Below are 14,710 nucleotides of genomic sequence, written 5' to 3'. Positions count from 1 at the left end.
CAAATTATACCAGAGAATTCATAGGATTGAACCCAGAGTGATGGTGTGAGAACTGAGCAGTTTGGTTGTGGTTGTGCTAAGGACACAATATTAGCGATGCTGGTGATTGGGAACCACATGGCTAGCCAGACAATTAGGCTATGGATATATTTCATATGAAAGCTTTGCAGGAACATTTTAATTCTGCATTACCCTAAAATTTATTTTTGCCTGTGGCCATGTGAATAGGAAGTCTATAATCTGATGTAGGATGATTCCTGAGCAAATATTTCCTTTTGTGGTCCCTGCTCCCCAGACTGCCAAGGGTAACTGGATACTTAGTCTCTGAAATTTGTTTCTGACAACACCCAAAGGCTACTTCATGACAATGACCACCCCAACTCAAGACCAGAGACTGTGGGATAATAACAAGACGTGTGGAGTAGTGCAGAGAAAGTGATTTATTGGATCAAGATGTTGAAACCTTTACATTTTCCAGAAGAATAGGTCATCATTACAGGACAGTTAATAGTACATAAGGTTCCTTATTGACAGTTCTTCATGGCTTTCGCCTGAAAGAAAGAGAGAGAAAATCAGCCATGCTGCTCATCAGGATGAAACCTTAACACAGACTGTCACTCAGAAGTTGTCTGTGAAATTTCAACCAAAAAAAGGCAAGTAGAATGGGCAGACGCAGGAAACCAGGAAGGATGATAAACTAAATACATCTGACACAATTTCAACAATGATGTAAATAAGGAAGAATTCATTTCCGTAGTCTGGCAAATAAAGCCTGAGTTGACCCAAGAGTAGCACTCAGGTTTCTAATGGAAGGAGGAGAGGCCCAGAATTTTTTCTGGGCTGTCCTAGGGCAGAGGACTTTAATTTTTCACTGCAGTAAGGATACGGGGGTGAGAGACTGGAAGAGGGGTACAAGGGGACTTCAGGAATACTGCTTTCAGAGAAGTTCTAGGTTCAGGGTGTGGAAAATCAGCCTGATGGCACATGTCTTCTCTCTACTGAAAACCCAGCCTCCGTGGGCCTTTGTGACTAAAACTCATGACCTAAATCCAGCAGTGGATGGCCTAAGAGACACTTTCAAGTATCTTATTTCTTGAGAAAGATGTAATTCAAGTGTTTCGCCTCTACCCTTGGCTTCAGGAGACAGAAGAAAGAAGGTCTCTGGACACAGATGTGATAAGGGAGAGAGTTGTAGGCAAGGAGTGATGAAGTGGGCTGAGGTATGAGGGCTAGGTCTTGTCTCTACAGAAGCTGGCAGAGTGCCCATCCAGCTGCCCACCATGCTGATAGAGGGCAGCATTCTCTCTTTTCCAGCTGTCTCTCCATTCAACACTCCCAACACCCCCATGGGATTCTGCTGTGATTGTGTCCACTTGGAGGGGGGATCTTGCTCAGAGAAAAGCTCCCAGGCAATGACACAGCCAGGCTTTGGTCCTTCAACAGAACTGTGTGTGTCCCCAGGTGTCTTCTTCCTCAGTACTCTATGGGGAACCTGTGCCCAAGAGATGAGCTGAGAAGGAGGAACATGCCCAGATCCTCTGTGAAGTCTTTGTATATCTCCCCAGGTATAATGTCATCTACACTGTGACCAGGTAGGTGCCTCTACCATCTGTGCCCCTGACAGAGCTGCAGCCTTACTGCCCTACAGGCTGCACAGCTAGTGACAACTTTATGCCCAAAGAAAACTGAAATTACCAATGTGCTTGAAATTAGCATCTTGTTCTCAAGGGACATCTGATCTGTGCAGGCCTTCACTGTCATCTTGGCCTCAATGACTTCTTGAGGTGGGTCAAATAGCGTCTGAAGTACAGACTTGTAGGCAGACATGTCTAGAAAGAGGAAGCTTTCCACTTCAGTTACCAAAGCTGGACAGGTGATCCCATTGGCTGGTGAAGAAACAGAACTACAATCAATGTAAGGAAAATCACGTTTTCTCCCTGGCTCCCTGAAGTCAGATCTAGACAGGAACCCCAGAGGACTTATGATCTCATCCCACAATAATGCCAATGACAATGCCTGACCTTGGAAGCTGTGACTCCCTCATGTTGGAGAGCAAGCAGCAGAGCCAGTACTAGAATATAGGCTTACTCACCCCTGGTTCAGTTTTTTAAAAAAGATTTTATTTATTTAACAGAGAGAGAGCATAAGTAGGGGGAGCAGCAGGCAGAAGGAGAAGCAGGCTCCCTGCTGAGCAGGGAGCCCAATGAGGGATTGATCCCAGGACCCTGGGATCATGACCTGAGTGGAAAGCAGACGCTTAAGGATGGAGCCACCCAGGCATTCCCTTAGTTCAGTTTTTATCTTTTAAAAGCACATCCCTCCTTTCTAAGACTCTCTTCATTTTGAAATTATCTTTCTTTCTCTCTTTTAAAAATTTTATTTATTTTCAGCATAACAGAATTCATTGTTTATGCACCCCACGCAGTGCTCCATGCAATATGTGCCCTCCATAATACCCACCACCTGGCTCGCCCAACCTCCCACCCCCCGCCCCTTCAAAACCCTCAGGTTGTTTTTCAGAGTCCGTAGTCTCGCATGGTTCATCTCCCCTTCCAATTTCCCTCGACTCCCTTCTCCATCTCCCCATGCCCTCCATGTTATTTGTTATGCTCCATAATAATTTTTTAAAAGATAATTTTAAAAAGAAACCATATGATAATTGACTCTCTCTGCTTGACTTATTTCACCCAGCATAATCTCTTCTAGTCCTGTCCATGTTGATACAAAAGTTGGGTATTCATCCTTTCTGATGGAGGCATAATACTCCATAGTGTATATGGACCATATCTTCCTCATCCATTCATCCGTTGAAGGGCATCTTGATTCTTTCCACAGTTTGGTCATTGCTGCTATAAACATTGGGGTACAGATGGCCCTTCTTTTCACTATATCTGTATTTTGGGGGTAAATATCCAGTAGTGCAATTGCAGGGTCATAGGGAAGCTCTATTTTTAATTTCTTGAGGAATCTCCACACTGTTCTCCAAAGTGGCTGCACCAATTTGCATTCCCACCAACCGTATAAGAGGGTTCCCCTTTCTCCACATCCTCTCCAACACTTGTTGTTTCCTGTCTTGCTAATTTTGGCCATTCTAACTGGTGTAAGGTAGTATCTCAATGTGGTTTTAATTTGAATCTCCCTGATGGCTAGTGATGATGAACATTTTTTCATGTGAAATTGTCTTTCTTTTTATTTAAAACAATTGTGTGCTTGAATGGAATGACACCCCCCCTTTTTTTTTGTCTTGGATATTGGGGGAGAAGAGATTTACTAATCAATATTTAAGTGAATGGTAGAGTTAGACCATTCCAGGGAGCTTGAAGAGGTGGGTTAATCTGGAAAAGAGGTTACCCTATTTATTTATTTACTTATTTATATTAGTCACCATACAGTACATCATTAGTTTTTGATGTAGTGTTCCAAGATTCACTCTTTACATATAATACCCAGTGCTCCATGCAATACATGCCCTCTTTAATACCCATCACTGGGCCAACACATCCCTCCACACCCCTCCCCTCTAAAACCCTCCATTTGTTTCTTTGAGTTCACAGTCTCTCATGGTTCATCTCCTCCCCTGACTCCCCACTTCATTTTTCCTCCCTTCTCCTAATGTCCTCCATGCTATTCTTTATGCTCCATGAGTAAGTGAAATGATATAATAATTGACTTTCTCTGCTTGACTTATTTCACTCAGCATAATAATTTTTTAAAAGATAATTTTAAAAAGATAAATAAAAAATGAAAATATTTCTTTTTTAAAAAGAGAGAGGAAGAGAGAGAAAGAACATTCATGGGGAGTGGCAAGCAGAGGGAAAGGGAAAAAACAGCCTCCCTTAACCACCTGAGCCATTCAGGGCCCCTAAGTTCACAGTATATGTAGGAAGATGCTAGTTTGAAACTAAAGAATAAGATCGTGTCACTGGATGCAGATATGGTTAAAAGGCTACACACACTCATACGAACACAACTCCCTCAAACACAAAAAACATACAAACACAACTCATCCCAAACACAACTAATCAGTTTGAACACATGTGAAAGATTATCATAAAGTTATGACTGGCTCTTTTCTTCCAACAGTGATGTGCAGAACATCTTAAAGAGGGTGAGAGGCAGGACTGGGGCTCTTTCTTGATCCCACTGTAACTGTGTGGAAATCTGAAGTGACTTCTTCTTTTAGTGTGCATTCTCTATCCCTCCAAGTCTTTGTAACCACTGTAGTCAAGTAGGCTACAACCCTACCAGGCTCTGATTGGACCCCTGAACAGATGTCAAACTATGCAAAGGATTTGAGAGGTTTAAGTCAGAGACAACAGAGGGAAAGAGGAGGACTTGAGAGAGTGAGAGGAAATAGAAAGACTGAAGAAGGCTTGGGTCAGTATCAAGGGTAAGAAGCCATGCAAAAATACTGTGGAGCAGTTGGCCATAATTAATCTAGATAAATAGAAATCTCACCCCTCTGTGTGTACTTGTTCTATTACAAAATACTGGTAACACTCCTGGAAAATGAGAAAACTGGTAGATATAGTGAGATCTACTCACTAGTAGATTTAGTGAGTGAGTGCTGCATATTTCCAGAGCCCCCTTGAAGATTATTATCAGAGACTTAGAGAACACTGACTCTTCTGGAAGTGAGAACTCTTTCCAAACCCTTCCAACTGTATCATTTTATGAGTCTGAATCCATGAGTGAAAAAGCTGTGGACTCCACTCCCACCTGAAAAACTTTGGGGAGGAGAATGTCTGCGAACTACCAGTTATCAGTTTGGCAGCCAAAGTTAGACCCTTGACACAGTTAATCTCAGTCCATTGCTATAGCTACTCTTGTGGTATGAGTCAAACCAAATGATAAAAAAGGACTTGGAGGGGCGCCTGGGTGGTTCAGTGGGTTAAAACCTCTGCCTTTGGCTCAGGTCATGATCTCAGGGTCCTGGGATCAAGCAAGCCCCACATCAAGCTCTCTCCTCAGTGGGCAGCCTGCTTCCTCCCTCTCTCTCTGCCTGCCTCTCTGCCTACTTGTGATCTCTGTCAAATAAATAAATAAAATCTTAAAAAAAAAAAGGACTTGGAGAGATAAAGCATTTTGTTGAAGATAGGTTCTGGTAAGTGGCAGAACCATGATTCAAACCTAAATCCATGTCCTTTTGCTTCCAAAACACAGATCACAGATAAGGAGAGAGGTTTCAGTGAAAAACTTAAAATTTGTCTGCAATAATTTTTAAAACTTCCAGGGTGTTGGGAACTGAGAAAAAGAGCATGGGTTTTGGAGGTGGGGTGGGGGAGTGAAAAACAGGAAAGCCACTTCAGTTCACCTAGTTCAGAGAATGGTACTCACCAGAGCTGTTGCCTGTCTGATGAGAAATGATACTCACCCTTGGAGCAGCAAAGAGCCAGAGTGACCAGTAGAACACTCAGGAACAGCCTCATGGTTTGTTTTGCTTTGAGTTTTCAGCTTTTGTGAAAAGAAACTAGAAGCTGAAACAGGATCCTGGAGAGTGCAGGAGAATTTATACATAGAGAGCCTCCCTGATGTTGCCCAAATAAACATGTGGTCGGACCACAGTCTTGGCTTCCAGCCCTCCATTCCTCTCTCAGGTCTCATGCCATCTGTGGAAGTCACAGACCCCAAAGTCATGATCAGAGTTCCTGTTCATAGGCATTGCTGGCACCTCTCCTTTGTAGCAAACACCGAGATTGTAATTTTACAAATATATGGCCAATTAACTGATGCACACCCACCCTGGATGTTAGCTCCTGAACTGCAGTGGTAGCCTCTGGTTTTGCTCATCTTTACTTAAAATATGGTTGGCATACAAGAGAGGAAAAGCAAATATTCTTGGAATAAATGAATGAGTATGAATCAACAAACTACTAAAGTTGGCTGGGATGTATCTTCAGTATGAAATGATGCCTGCCATGCCAAGTTTCCCTCTGGGCAGGTGAGGGAGAAAGGTTATTACCTTGGTGACCCCAGTGGGAGTAATGAGTGGTTTTCTGTAACCCAGGGGAAGACAATGCCAAGAGGAAGTCTACCTCAACAGTAATTTCTTATTCTAAGCTAACATTTTAAAAAAAATCAAAAGAAATTTGAAATCAAATCAGGTTCTACGTGGAGAAGAAGAAGCTCCTTCTTAGTTTTACTTGTCACCTGGAAGGGTCACACATTGGAGTCCCAGGATCCAGGCAATAGAGCTCCCCACAGGGGCTCTTCCTCTACCTCTCCCCAACTATCAGCAGTGTGCTTTATGGAAGCACAGAGAAGATGTGGAAAATTCTTATTAAAGGCATTGGAATATCTGGTTATCCAGAGGAGCATATGGGAGGGCCATTCAAGAGTATATAGAATTCTTCCTGGAAGAAATGGCTGGGGGAGTGATGGTGAGGGAACAGCATGAGGGGAGATGAGAAGGCATAAACCATGTTCCTGAGGGAATATCAGGTACTTAGGTTACCCTGAAACATATACTACACACAACAATGCATGGTGGCAGTGGAAAGGCTTTGTGGCTGGAGAGATGGGATGGGTCAAATCAAGGAGAGCTTCCATTGTACTCTGTGGGGGCAGAAGGATGATGGGGTGAGACACATCTAGGTTTATTGGCATTAGTGCTTTCATGCTGAGCTTCAGATTACATGTCAAAATCACATGGGCTTTTTACACCCATTATGATAACTACTGTAAAAAAAGAATGACACTTCTTTTACAAAAGTAGGAGAATATTCTAAGAATCTAGAACCCAGAAACCAAGCAAAGAAGTGTCACAAAGTTGATTAATTCAAAACAACAATTTGGGGAAAAAAAAAAGAATGAAAGAAGGAATAAGTGTTGGCAGGGATGTGAAGGAACAAGATCCCTTGTACATTTTAGTGGGAAGGTAAAATGGTGTAGCCCCTGAGAATAAGTGCCTGGAGGTCCTTCCAGAAATTGAAAGGAAAGTTAATATGATCAGTGGAAATGGCCTTTCAGTATCTGTACAAAAGAATTGAAAGTAGAGTCCCAAATATATTTTCGTACTCATGTTTATAGCAGCATTATTCACAATAACCAAGAGGTGGAAAGAACCCAGTGTTTATGGGGTACATAAAGTATAGGATTAGTCAAATTCAGATGTATAAAACAAGGAAAGACTGTTACATGCCACAACATGGGTGAACCTTAAAGCCAGTACACTAAGGGGCAGAAACCAGTAAAAGGAGAAAATACTGATGATTCGACAAATATGAGGTTCCTAGAGTAGCCAGTTTCATAGAAATAGAGAGTAAAGGCGCCTGGATGGCTCAGTGGATTCTGCCTCTGCCTTCAGCTCAGGTTATGATCTCAGTGTCATGGGATGGAGCCCCGCATCGGGCTCTCTGCTCAGCAGGGAGCCTGCTTCCCCCTCTCTCTCTCTGCCTGACTCTCTGCCTGCTTGTGATCTCTCTCTGTGTCAAATAAACAAATAAAATCTTAAAAAAAAAAAAAAAGAAAGAGAGAGTAAATGGTGGTTGCCAGGAGTTGGGGGAAGTAAAATATCACGTTCAATAAAAATTGAGTCATCTACAATAACAGTGGGCTGATGATATCTGGACACATACCATTGTAGTCCTCCCTACAGGTTCTTTGGGTTGCAACCCTCCAGTAGCCAATAATAATAGCAGTAATAAAATTAATAGCACTTATTTTTGCTTGCTAGCTATGGCCAGAGAATGTGGAAACCTAATTTATCATCTTCAGTCATTGCTACAAATCTCCAAGGCATTAGGTTTCCTATTTAAAGATTTTTGTTTATTTATTTGACAGAGATCACAAGTAGACAGAGAGGCAGGCAGAGAGAGAGAGAGGGAAGCAGGCTCCCTGCTGAGCAGAGAGCCTGATGCGGGGCTGGATCCCAGGACCCTGGGACCATGACCAGAGCTTAAGGCAGAGGATTTAACCCACTGAGCCTCTCAGGCACCCCTAGGTTTCCTATTTAACAATTGAGTCAACTAACCTGCAGAAAGTAAAAAAACTTGCTAGATCTTGTTCATTTTGGAAGCCAGTAGGTTTAGCTCAGACATGATGGTATGTGAATTAAAAAGTAACAAAGTGATGGTCTCAGGGAAGGCTGGAGGTGATGATGACATGTCAGATGAAACAGAGATAAATGACAGTGAGGTTTTCTGCTTGGATCTCAGTTTCTGACTCAGTTGAATTCTTCTGAGTGATGATACTCAAGGTACTTTCTTCATTTCTCTCTCCAGTTCTATTCTTTTTTACTTAAAAAATAAAAAGATAAATTGCTGTCGACAGAAAATGCCCTTGGGTATGTGGAGCAATAGGAGCTCTCATTCACTGTGGGATGCAGTTGGCACAGCTACTTTGGAAAAAGGTTAGCAGTTTCTTATAAAAATAAACATTGTTACCAATGATCTAGCAATTGCATTTCTTGGTATTTATGCTAAGAACTGAAGACAAATCTACATGGAATCTGCATGTGTTGTTCATGGCACTTTCATTAATAGTTGTCTAAATTCAGATGCAATCAAGATTTTCTTCTGTAGGTCAATGGAGAAAGAAACTGTGGTACCTTCAGACAATGGAAAATAGTTCTAACATTCTTTGGAATTGATTTCTTTTTTATTTTCTGCTTTATTTTATTAACATATAATGTATTATTTGCTTCAGGGGTACAGGTCTGTGAATCATCAGTCTTACACAATTCACAGCACTCACCATAGCACATAACCTCCCCAATGTCCATAACCCAGCCGCCCCATCTCTCCCCACAACCACCCAGCAACCCTCAGTTTGGTTTCCTGAGATTAAGAGTCTCTTATGGTCTGTCTACCTCCCTGGTCCCATCTTGTTTCATTTTTTTCTCTCCCTTCCCCTCACGACCTCCTGCCCTGCCTCTCAAATTCCTCATATCAGAGAGATCACGTGATAATTGTCTTTCTCTGATTGACTTATTTCACTTAGCATAATGGCTTCTAGTTCTATCCACATTGTTGCAAATGGCAAGATTTAGGGTTTTTTTATGGCTGCATAGAATTCCATTGAAAATATATACTACATCTTCTTTATCTATTCATCTGTTGATGGACATCTAGGTTCTTTTCATAGTTCAGCTATTGTGGACATTGCTGCTATAAGCATTCAGGTGCATGTGCCCCTTCAGATCACCACACTTGTATCTTTAGGGTAAATACCCAGTAGTGCGATTGCTGGCTCATAAGGTAGATCTATTTTTAATTTTTTGAGGAACCTCCATACTGTTTTCCAGAGTGGCTACACCAGCTTGTATTCCCACCAACAGTGTAGGAGGGTTCCCTTTTCTCTACATCCTCACCAACATCTGTCATTTCCTATTATTAATTTTAGCCATTCTGACTTGTGTGAGATAGTATCTCACTGTGGTTTTGATTTGTATTTCCCTGATGACTAGTGATGTGGAGCATTTTTTCATGTATCTGCTGGCCATTTGGATGTCTTCTTTGCAGAAGTGTCTGTTCATACCTTCTGCCCATTTCTTGATTGGATTATTTGTTCTTTGGGTGTTGAGTTTGATAAGTTCTTTATAGATTTTGGATACTAGCCCTTTATCTGATATGTCATTTGTAAATATCTTCTCCCATTCTGTCAACTGTCTTTTGGTTTTGTTGATAAGGGTATCATATGGTTCTTGTTTTTTCTTTTATTAATGTTTTGTATCACATTGATTGATTTGTGGATGTTGAACCAAACTTGCAGCCCTGGAATAAATCCCACTTGGTCATGATGAATAATCCTTTTCATGTTATGTTGGACCCTATTGACTAGTATTTTGGTGAGAATTTTTGTATCCATGTTCATCAAGGATATTAGTCTGTAATTCTCTTTTTTGATGGTGTCTTTGTCTGGTTTTGGGATCAAGGTTATGAGTTTGGAAGTTTTCCTTCCATTTCTGTTTTTTGGAACAGGTTCAGGAGAATTTGTATTAATTCTTTAAATGTTTGGTAGAATTCCCCTAGGAAGCTGTCTGGCCCTGGGCTCTTGTTTGTTGGGAGATTTTTGATGACTGCTTCAATCTCCTTACTGGTTATGGGTCTGTTCAAGTTTTCTATTTCTTTCTGGTTCAGTTGTGTCTCTGGGAATTCATCCATTTTTTTCCAGATTTTCAAATTTGCTACTGTATAGTTGCTCATAATATGTTCTTATAATTGTTTGTATTTCTTTAGTGTTGGTTGTGATCTCTCCTCTTTCATTCATGATTTTATTAATTTGGGCCCTTTCTCTTTTGTTTTTGATAAGTCTGGCCAGAGGTTTATCAATCTTATTCTTTCAAAGAACCAGCTCCTAGTTTCTTTGATTTGTTCTACTGTTCTTTTGTTTCTATTTCATTGATTTCTTCTCAGATCTTTATTATTTATCTTCTCCTTCTGGGTTTAGGCTTTCTTTGCTGTTCTTTCTCCAATTCCTTTAGGTGTAGGGCTAGGATGTGTACTTGAGATCTTTCTCATTTCTTGAGAAAGGCTTGTATCTCTATATGCTTTCCTCTCAGGATCGCCTTTGCTAAGTTCTAAATATTTTGAACAGTTATGTTTTCATTTTTCATTTGTTTCCATGAATTCTTTTAATTTTTAATTTCCTGGTTGACCCATTCATTCTTTAGTAGGATTCTCTTTAGCCTTCATGTATTTGAGTTCTTCCTAAGTTTCCTCTTGTGGTTGAGTTCTAGTTTCAAAGCATTGTGGTCTGAAAATATGAAGGGAATGATCCCAATCTTTTGGGACTGGTTGCGACCTGGTTTATGACCCAGGATGTGATCTGTTCTAGAGAATGTCCCATGTGCACTAGAGAAGAATGTGTATTCTGTTGCTTTGGGATGGAATTTTCTAAACATATCTGTGATTTCATGTCCATCTGGTCCAGTGTGTCATTTAAGGCCTTTATTTCCTTGTTCTTTTTTTTAAATTTTTTATTTTTTATAAACATATATTTTTATCCCCAGGGGTACAGGTCTGTGAATCGCCAGGTTTACATACGTCACAGCACTCACCAAAGCACATACCCTCCCCAATGTCCATAACCCCACCCCCCTTCTCCCAAACCCCCTCCCCCCAGCAACCCTCAGTTTGTTTTGTGAGATTAAGAGTCACTTATGGTTTGTCTCCCTATTTCCTTGTTCTTTTGCTTAGACAATCTGTCCATTTCAGTGAGGATGGTGTTAAAATCCCCTACTATTATTGTATTATTGTTGATTATGTATTATTGTGTTTCTTTGACTTTATTATTGATTGGTTTATATAATTGGCTGCTCCCATGTTAGGGGCATAGATATTTACAATTGTTAGATCTTCTTGTTGGACAGACTCTTTAAGGATGATATAGTGTCCTTTTTCATCTCTTATTATAGTCTTTGGCTCAAAATCTTATTTATCTGCTATAACGATTGCCACCCCAGCTTTATTTTGATGTCTATTAACATGGTAAATTGTTTTCCACCCCCTCACTTTAAATCTGGAAGTCTAAAATTAGTTTCTTGCAGACAGCATATCAATGGGTCTTGGGTTTTTTTTTTTTTTTTTTTTTATCCTTTCTGGTACCTTGTGACTTTTGATTGGGGAATTTAGCCCATTTATGTTCAGGGTAACTATTGAGAGATATGAATTTAGTGACATTGTATTACCTGTAAGGTGACTTTTACTATATATCACCTCTTCCCCTTTCTGGTCTGTTACTTTTCGGCTCTTTTTTTGCTTAAAGGACCCCTTTCAGTTTTTCCTGTAGGGCTGGTTTGGTGTTTGTGAATTATTTTAGTTTTTATTTTATTTTATTTTGTCCTGGAAGCTTTCTATATCTCCTATTTTTGATGACAACCTAGCTGGATATAATATTCTTGGCTGCATATTTTTCTCATTTAGTGCTCTGAATATATCATGCCAGTCCTTTCTGGCCTTCCAGGTCTCTGTGGATAGGTCTGGTGCCAATCTAATGTTTCTGCTGTTGTATGTTATAGCCCTCTTGTCCTGAGCTGCTTTCAGGATTTTCTCTTTGTCAGTGAGACTTGTAAATTTTACTATTAGATGACAGGGTGTTGACCTATTTTTATTCATTTTGAGGGGGGTTCTCTGTGCCTCCTGGATTTTGATGCTTGTTCCCTTCACCAAATTAGGGAAATTCTCTGTTATAATTTTCTCCAATATACCTTCTGTCCTCCTCTCTCTTTCTTCTTCTTCTGGGATCCCAATTATTTTAATATTGTTTCATCTTATTTTTTTTTAAAGATTTTTTATTTATTATTTATTTGACAGAGAGAGAGAAATCACAAGTAGGCGGAGAGTCAGGCAGAGAGAGAGAGAGAAGCAGGCTCCCGCTGAGCAAAGAGCCCGATGTGGGGCTCGATCCCAGGACACTGAGATCATGACCTGAGCTGAAGGCAGTGGCTTAATCCACTGAGCCACCCAGGCGCCCCTAATATTGTTTCATCTTATGGTAACACTTATCTCTCAAATTCTCCCCTTGTAGTCCAGTAGTTGTTTATCCCTCTTTTTCTCAGCTTCTTTACTCTCCATCATTTGGTCTTCTGTGTCACTAATTCTCCCTTCTGCCTTCTTTATCCTGGCAGTAAGAGCCTCCATTTTTTATTGCACCTCATTAGTAATTTTTTTAAAATTTAATTTTTTTTCTGTGTTCCAAAATTCATCATTTATTCATTATTCATCATTTATGCACAATCTCCTCCAGTCCCTTCCATATTGATAAAAAAGTTGGGTATTCATCCTTTCTGATGGAGGCATAATATTCCATTCTATATATAAAGACCACATCTTCTTTATCTATTTATCTGTTGAAGGGCATCTTGGCTCTTTCCATAGTTTGGTGATCGTGACCATTGCTACTATGAACATTGGGGTACAGATGGCCCTTTTTTCACTACATCTGTATCTTTGTAGTGTTATTGCAGGGTTATAGGATAGCTCTATTTTTAATTAAAAAATTTTTTTTTATTTTTTAAAATTTATTCTCAGTGTTCCAGAATTCATTGTTCATGCACCACACCCAGAGATTATGCGGAGTGAAATAAGTCAAGCAGAGAGAGTCAATTATCATATGGTTTCACTTACTTGTGGAGCATAAGGAATAACACAGAGGACATGGGGAGAAGGGGAGGAGAAGTGAGTTGGGGGAAATTGAAGGAGGAGATGAACCATGAGACACTGGACTCTGAGAAACAAACTGAGGGTTTTGGAGGGGAGGGGAGGGGAGTTTGGGTCAGCCTGGTGGTGGGTATTATGGAGAGCACATATTGCATGGAGCAGTGGGTGTGGTGCATAAACAATGAATTCTATTTTTAATTTCTTAAGGAATCTCCATTAATAGCTTTTAAAATTTCAACTTGGTTATGTTTTAGTTCTTTTATTTCTCCAGAAAGTGATTTTATTTCTCCAGAAAGGGATTCTCTAGTATCTTCCATGCTTTTTTTGAGCCGAGCTAGCTAGCACCCTGATAATCATCATTCTGAAGTCTAGTCCTGACATCTTACTAATGTCTGTATTGATTTGGTCCCTAGCCATTGGAACTGTCTCATGTTCTTTTTTTTTTTTTTTTTTTTGGAGGTGAGTTTTTCTACCTTATCATTTTATCCAGATAAGAATAAGAAAACAAAATACTAAAATGGTAGCAGCGACCCCAGAAAAATACACACTAACCAAATTGGAAGAGACCCAAAACTGGGGAGAGAAGAAAGGAGAAAAAAAATCTATATTTATATCATTTATATCTATATCTATATCTATATCATCTATCTATATATCTATTTATGTCTATATCATCTATATTAGACTGGTAAATAGAACAGGGCCACACACTTGATTTTGGGTGTAATTTGATCTGTTAGAAGAAACTGTCTCCCAACATTTTAAAGAAAGAAAAACTGATATATATGTATACAAAAATAAGGGTAAACGTGATGAAGGGATGGACTATGAATGTAAAGTTGAAAATTTAAAGATTCTAGAGGTGCCTAGGTGGCTCAGTGGGTTAAAGCATCTGCTTTCAGCTCAGGTCATGATCCCAGGGTCCTGGGATCGAGCCTCACATTGGACTCTCTGCTCTTTGGGGAGCCTGCTTTCTCCTCTCTCTCTGACTGCTTGTGATCTCTCTCTGTCAAATAAATAAATAAAATCTTAAAAAAAAAGATTCTAAAAAAGGAATTAATAAGTTAAGAAGGTTAAAAAAAAGAGGAAAGAATGTGCTAAGGTTGGAGATTAGAACAAAGCCATGTGCTAGATTAGGGTATATTTTGATCTGTTAGAAGAAACTGTATCCCAAAATTTTAAAGAAAGAAAAATTTGTATGTAAACCAAAAATAAGGTTAGATACAATGAAGGGATAGAATATACCTATAACAATGAAAATATAAAAAGATTTTTAAAAAGGTATTGATAAGATAATATAGTTTAAAAATGTTAAAATAAGAAAGAGGAAAGTTAAAAAAATATTTAAAAAATTTAACTTTGAAAGACTAAAGAATCATGGGAAAAGAGCCATGAATTCTATGTGTTGCATTCCCCTAGCTCTGGAGTTCCTTGGTTCTCATTGATTGGTGAACTTGGTCTTGGCTGCGTGTTCTTGCTAATCTTCTGGGGGAGGGGCCGGTTGCAATGATTCTCAAATGTCTTTGCCTGAGGCAGAATTGCACCACCTTTGCCAGGGGCAAGTCTAAATAATCTTCTTAGTTTTGCTCTCATCAGCTTTTGTTCCCTGA

The 14,710-nt window shown here is 39.9% G+C and overlaps 1 protein-coding gene across 1 annotated transcript; it reads right to left on the bottom strand.

The window, feature by feature from the left end:
* Positions 1-422: 422 nt before the first annotated feature.
* LOC101671485 (secretoglobin family 1D member 2) lies at positions 423-5,491 on the bottom strand. Its single transcript, XM_004770309.3, has 3 exons — positions 5,375-5,491; positions 1,696-1,886; positions 423-551 (listed from the first exon to the last, which is right to left on the bottom strand). Exons 1-3 carry the CDS (start codon positions 5,427-5,429, stop codon positions 525-527), a joined length of 273 nt encoding a protein of 90 aa, XP_004770366.1. The 5' UTR covers positions 5,430-5,491; the 3' UTR covers positions 423-524.
* Between the last annotated feature and the right edge of the window lie 9,219 nt (positions 5,492-14,710).

Source organism: Mustela putorius, unplaced genomic scaffold (genome assembly GCF_011764305.1).
Source record: "Mustela putorius furo isolate JIRA1106 unplaced genomic scaffold, ASM1176430v1.1 tig00000127_pilon_pilon_pilon, whole genome shotgun sequence".
NCBI classification, from domain to species: Eukaryota; Metazoa; Chordata; class Mammalia; order Carnivora; family Mustelidae; genus Mustela; species Mustela putorius.
This window is presented reverse-complemented; position numbering and strand designations above follow the sequence as displayed.

What these genes read in the sequence shown, in the direction of transcription:
- LOC101671485 (XM_004770309.3), bottom strand. Translation starts at nt 5,429, where the DNA reads ATGAGGCTGTTCCTGAGTGTTCTACTGGTCACTCTGGCTCTTTGCTGC. An exon ending in GGCTCTTTGCTGCTCCAAGG is followed by an intron (nt 1,887 to 5,374) that starts GTGAGTATCATT and finishes TTTCTTCACCAG; the next exon opens with CCAATGGGATCACCTGTCCA. An exon ending in TGCTAATTTCAAGCACATTG is followed by an intron (nt 552 to 1,695) that starts GTAATTTCAGTT and finishes TCTTTCTTTCAG; the next exon opens with GCGAAAGCCATGAAGAACTG.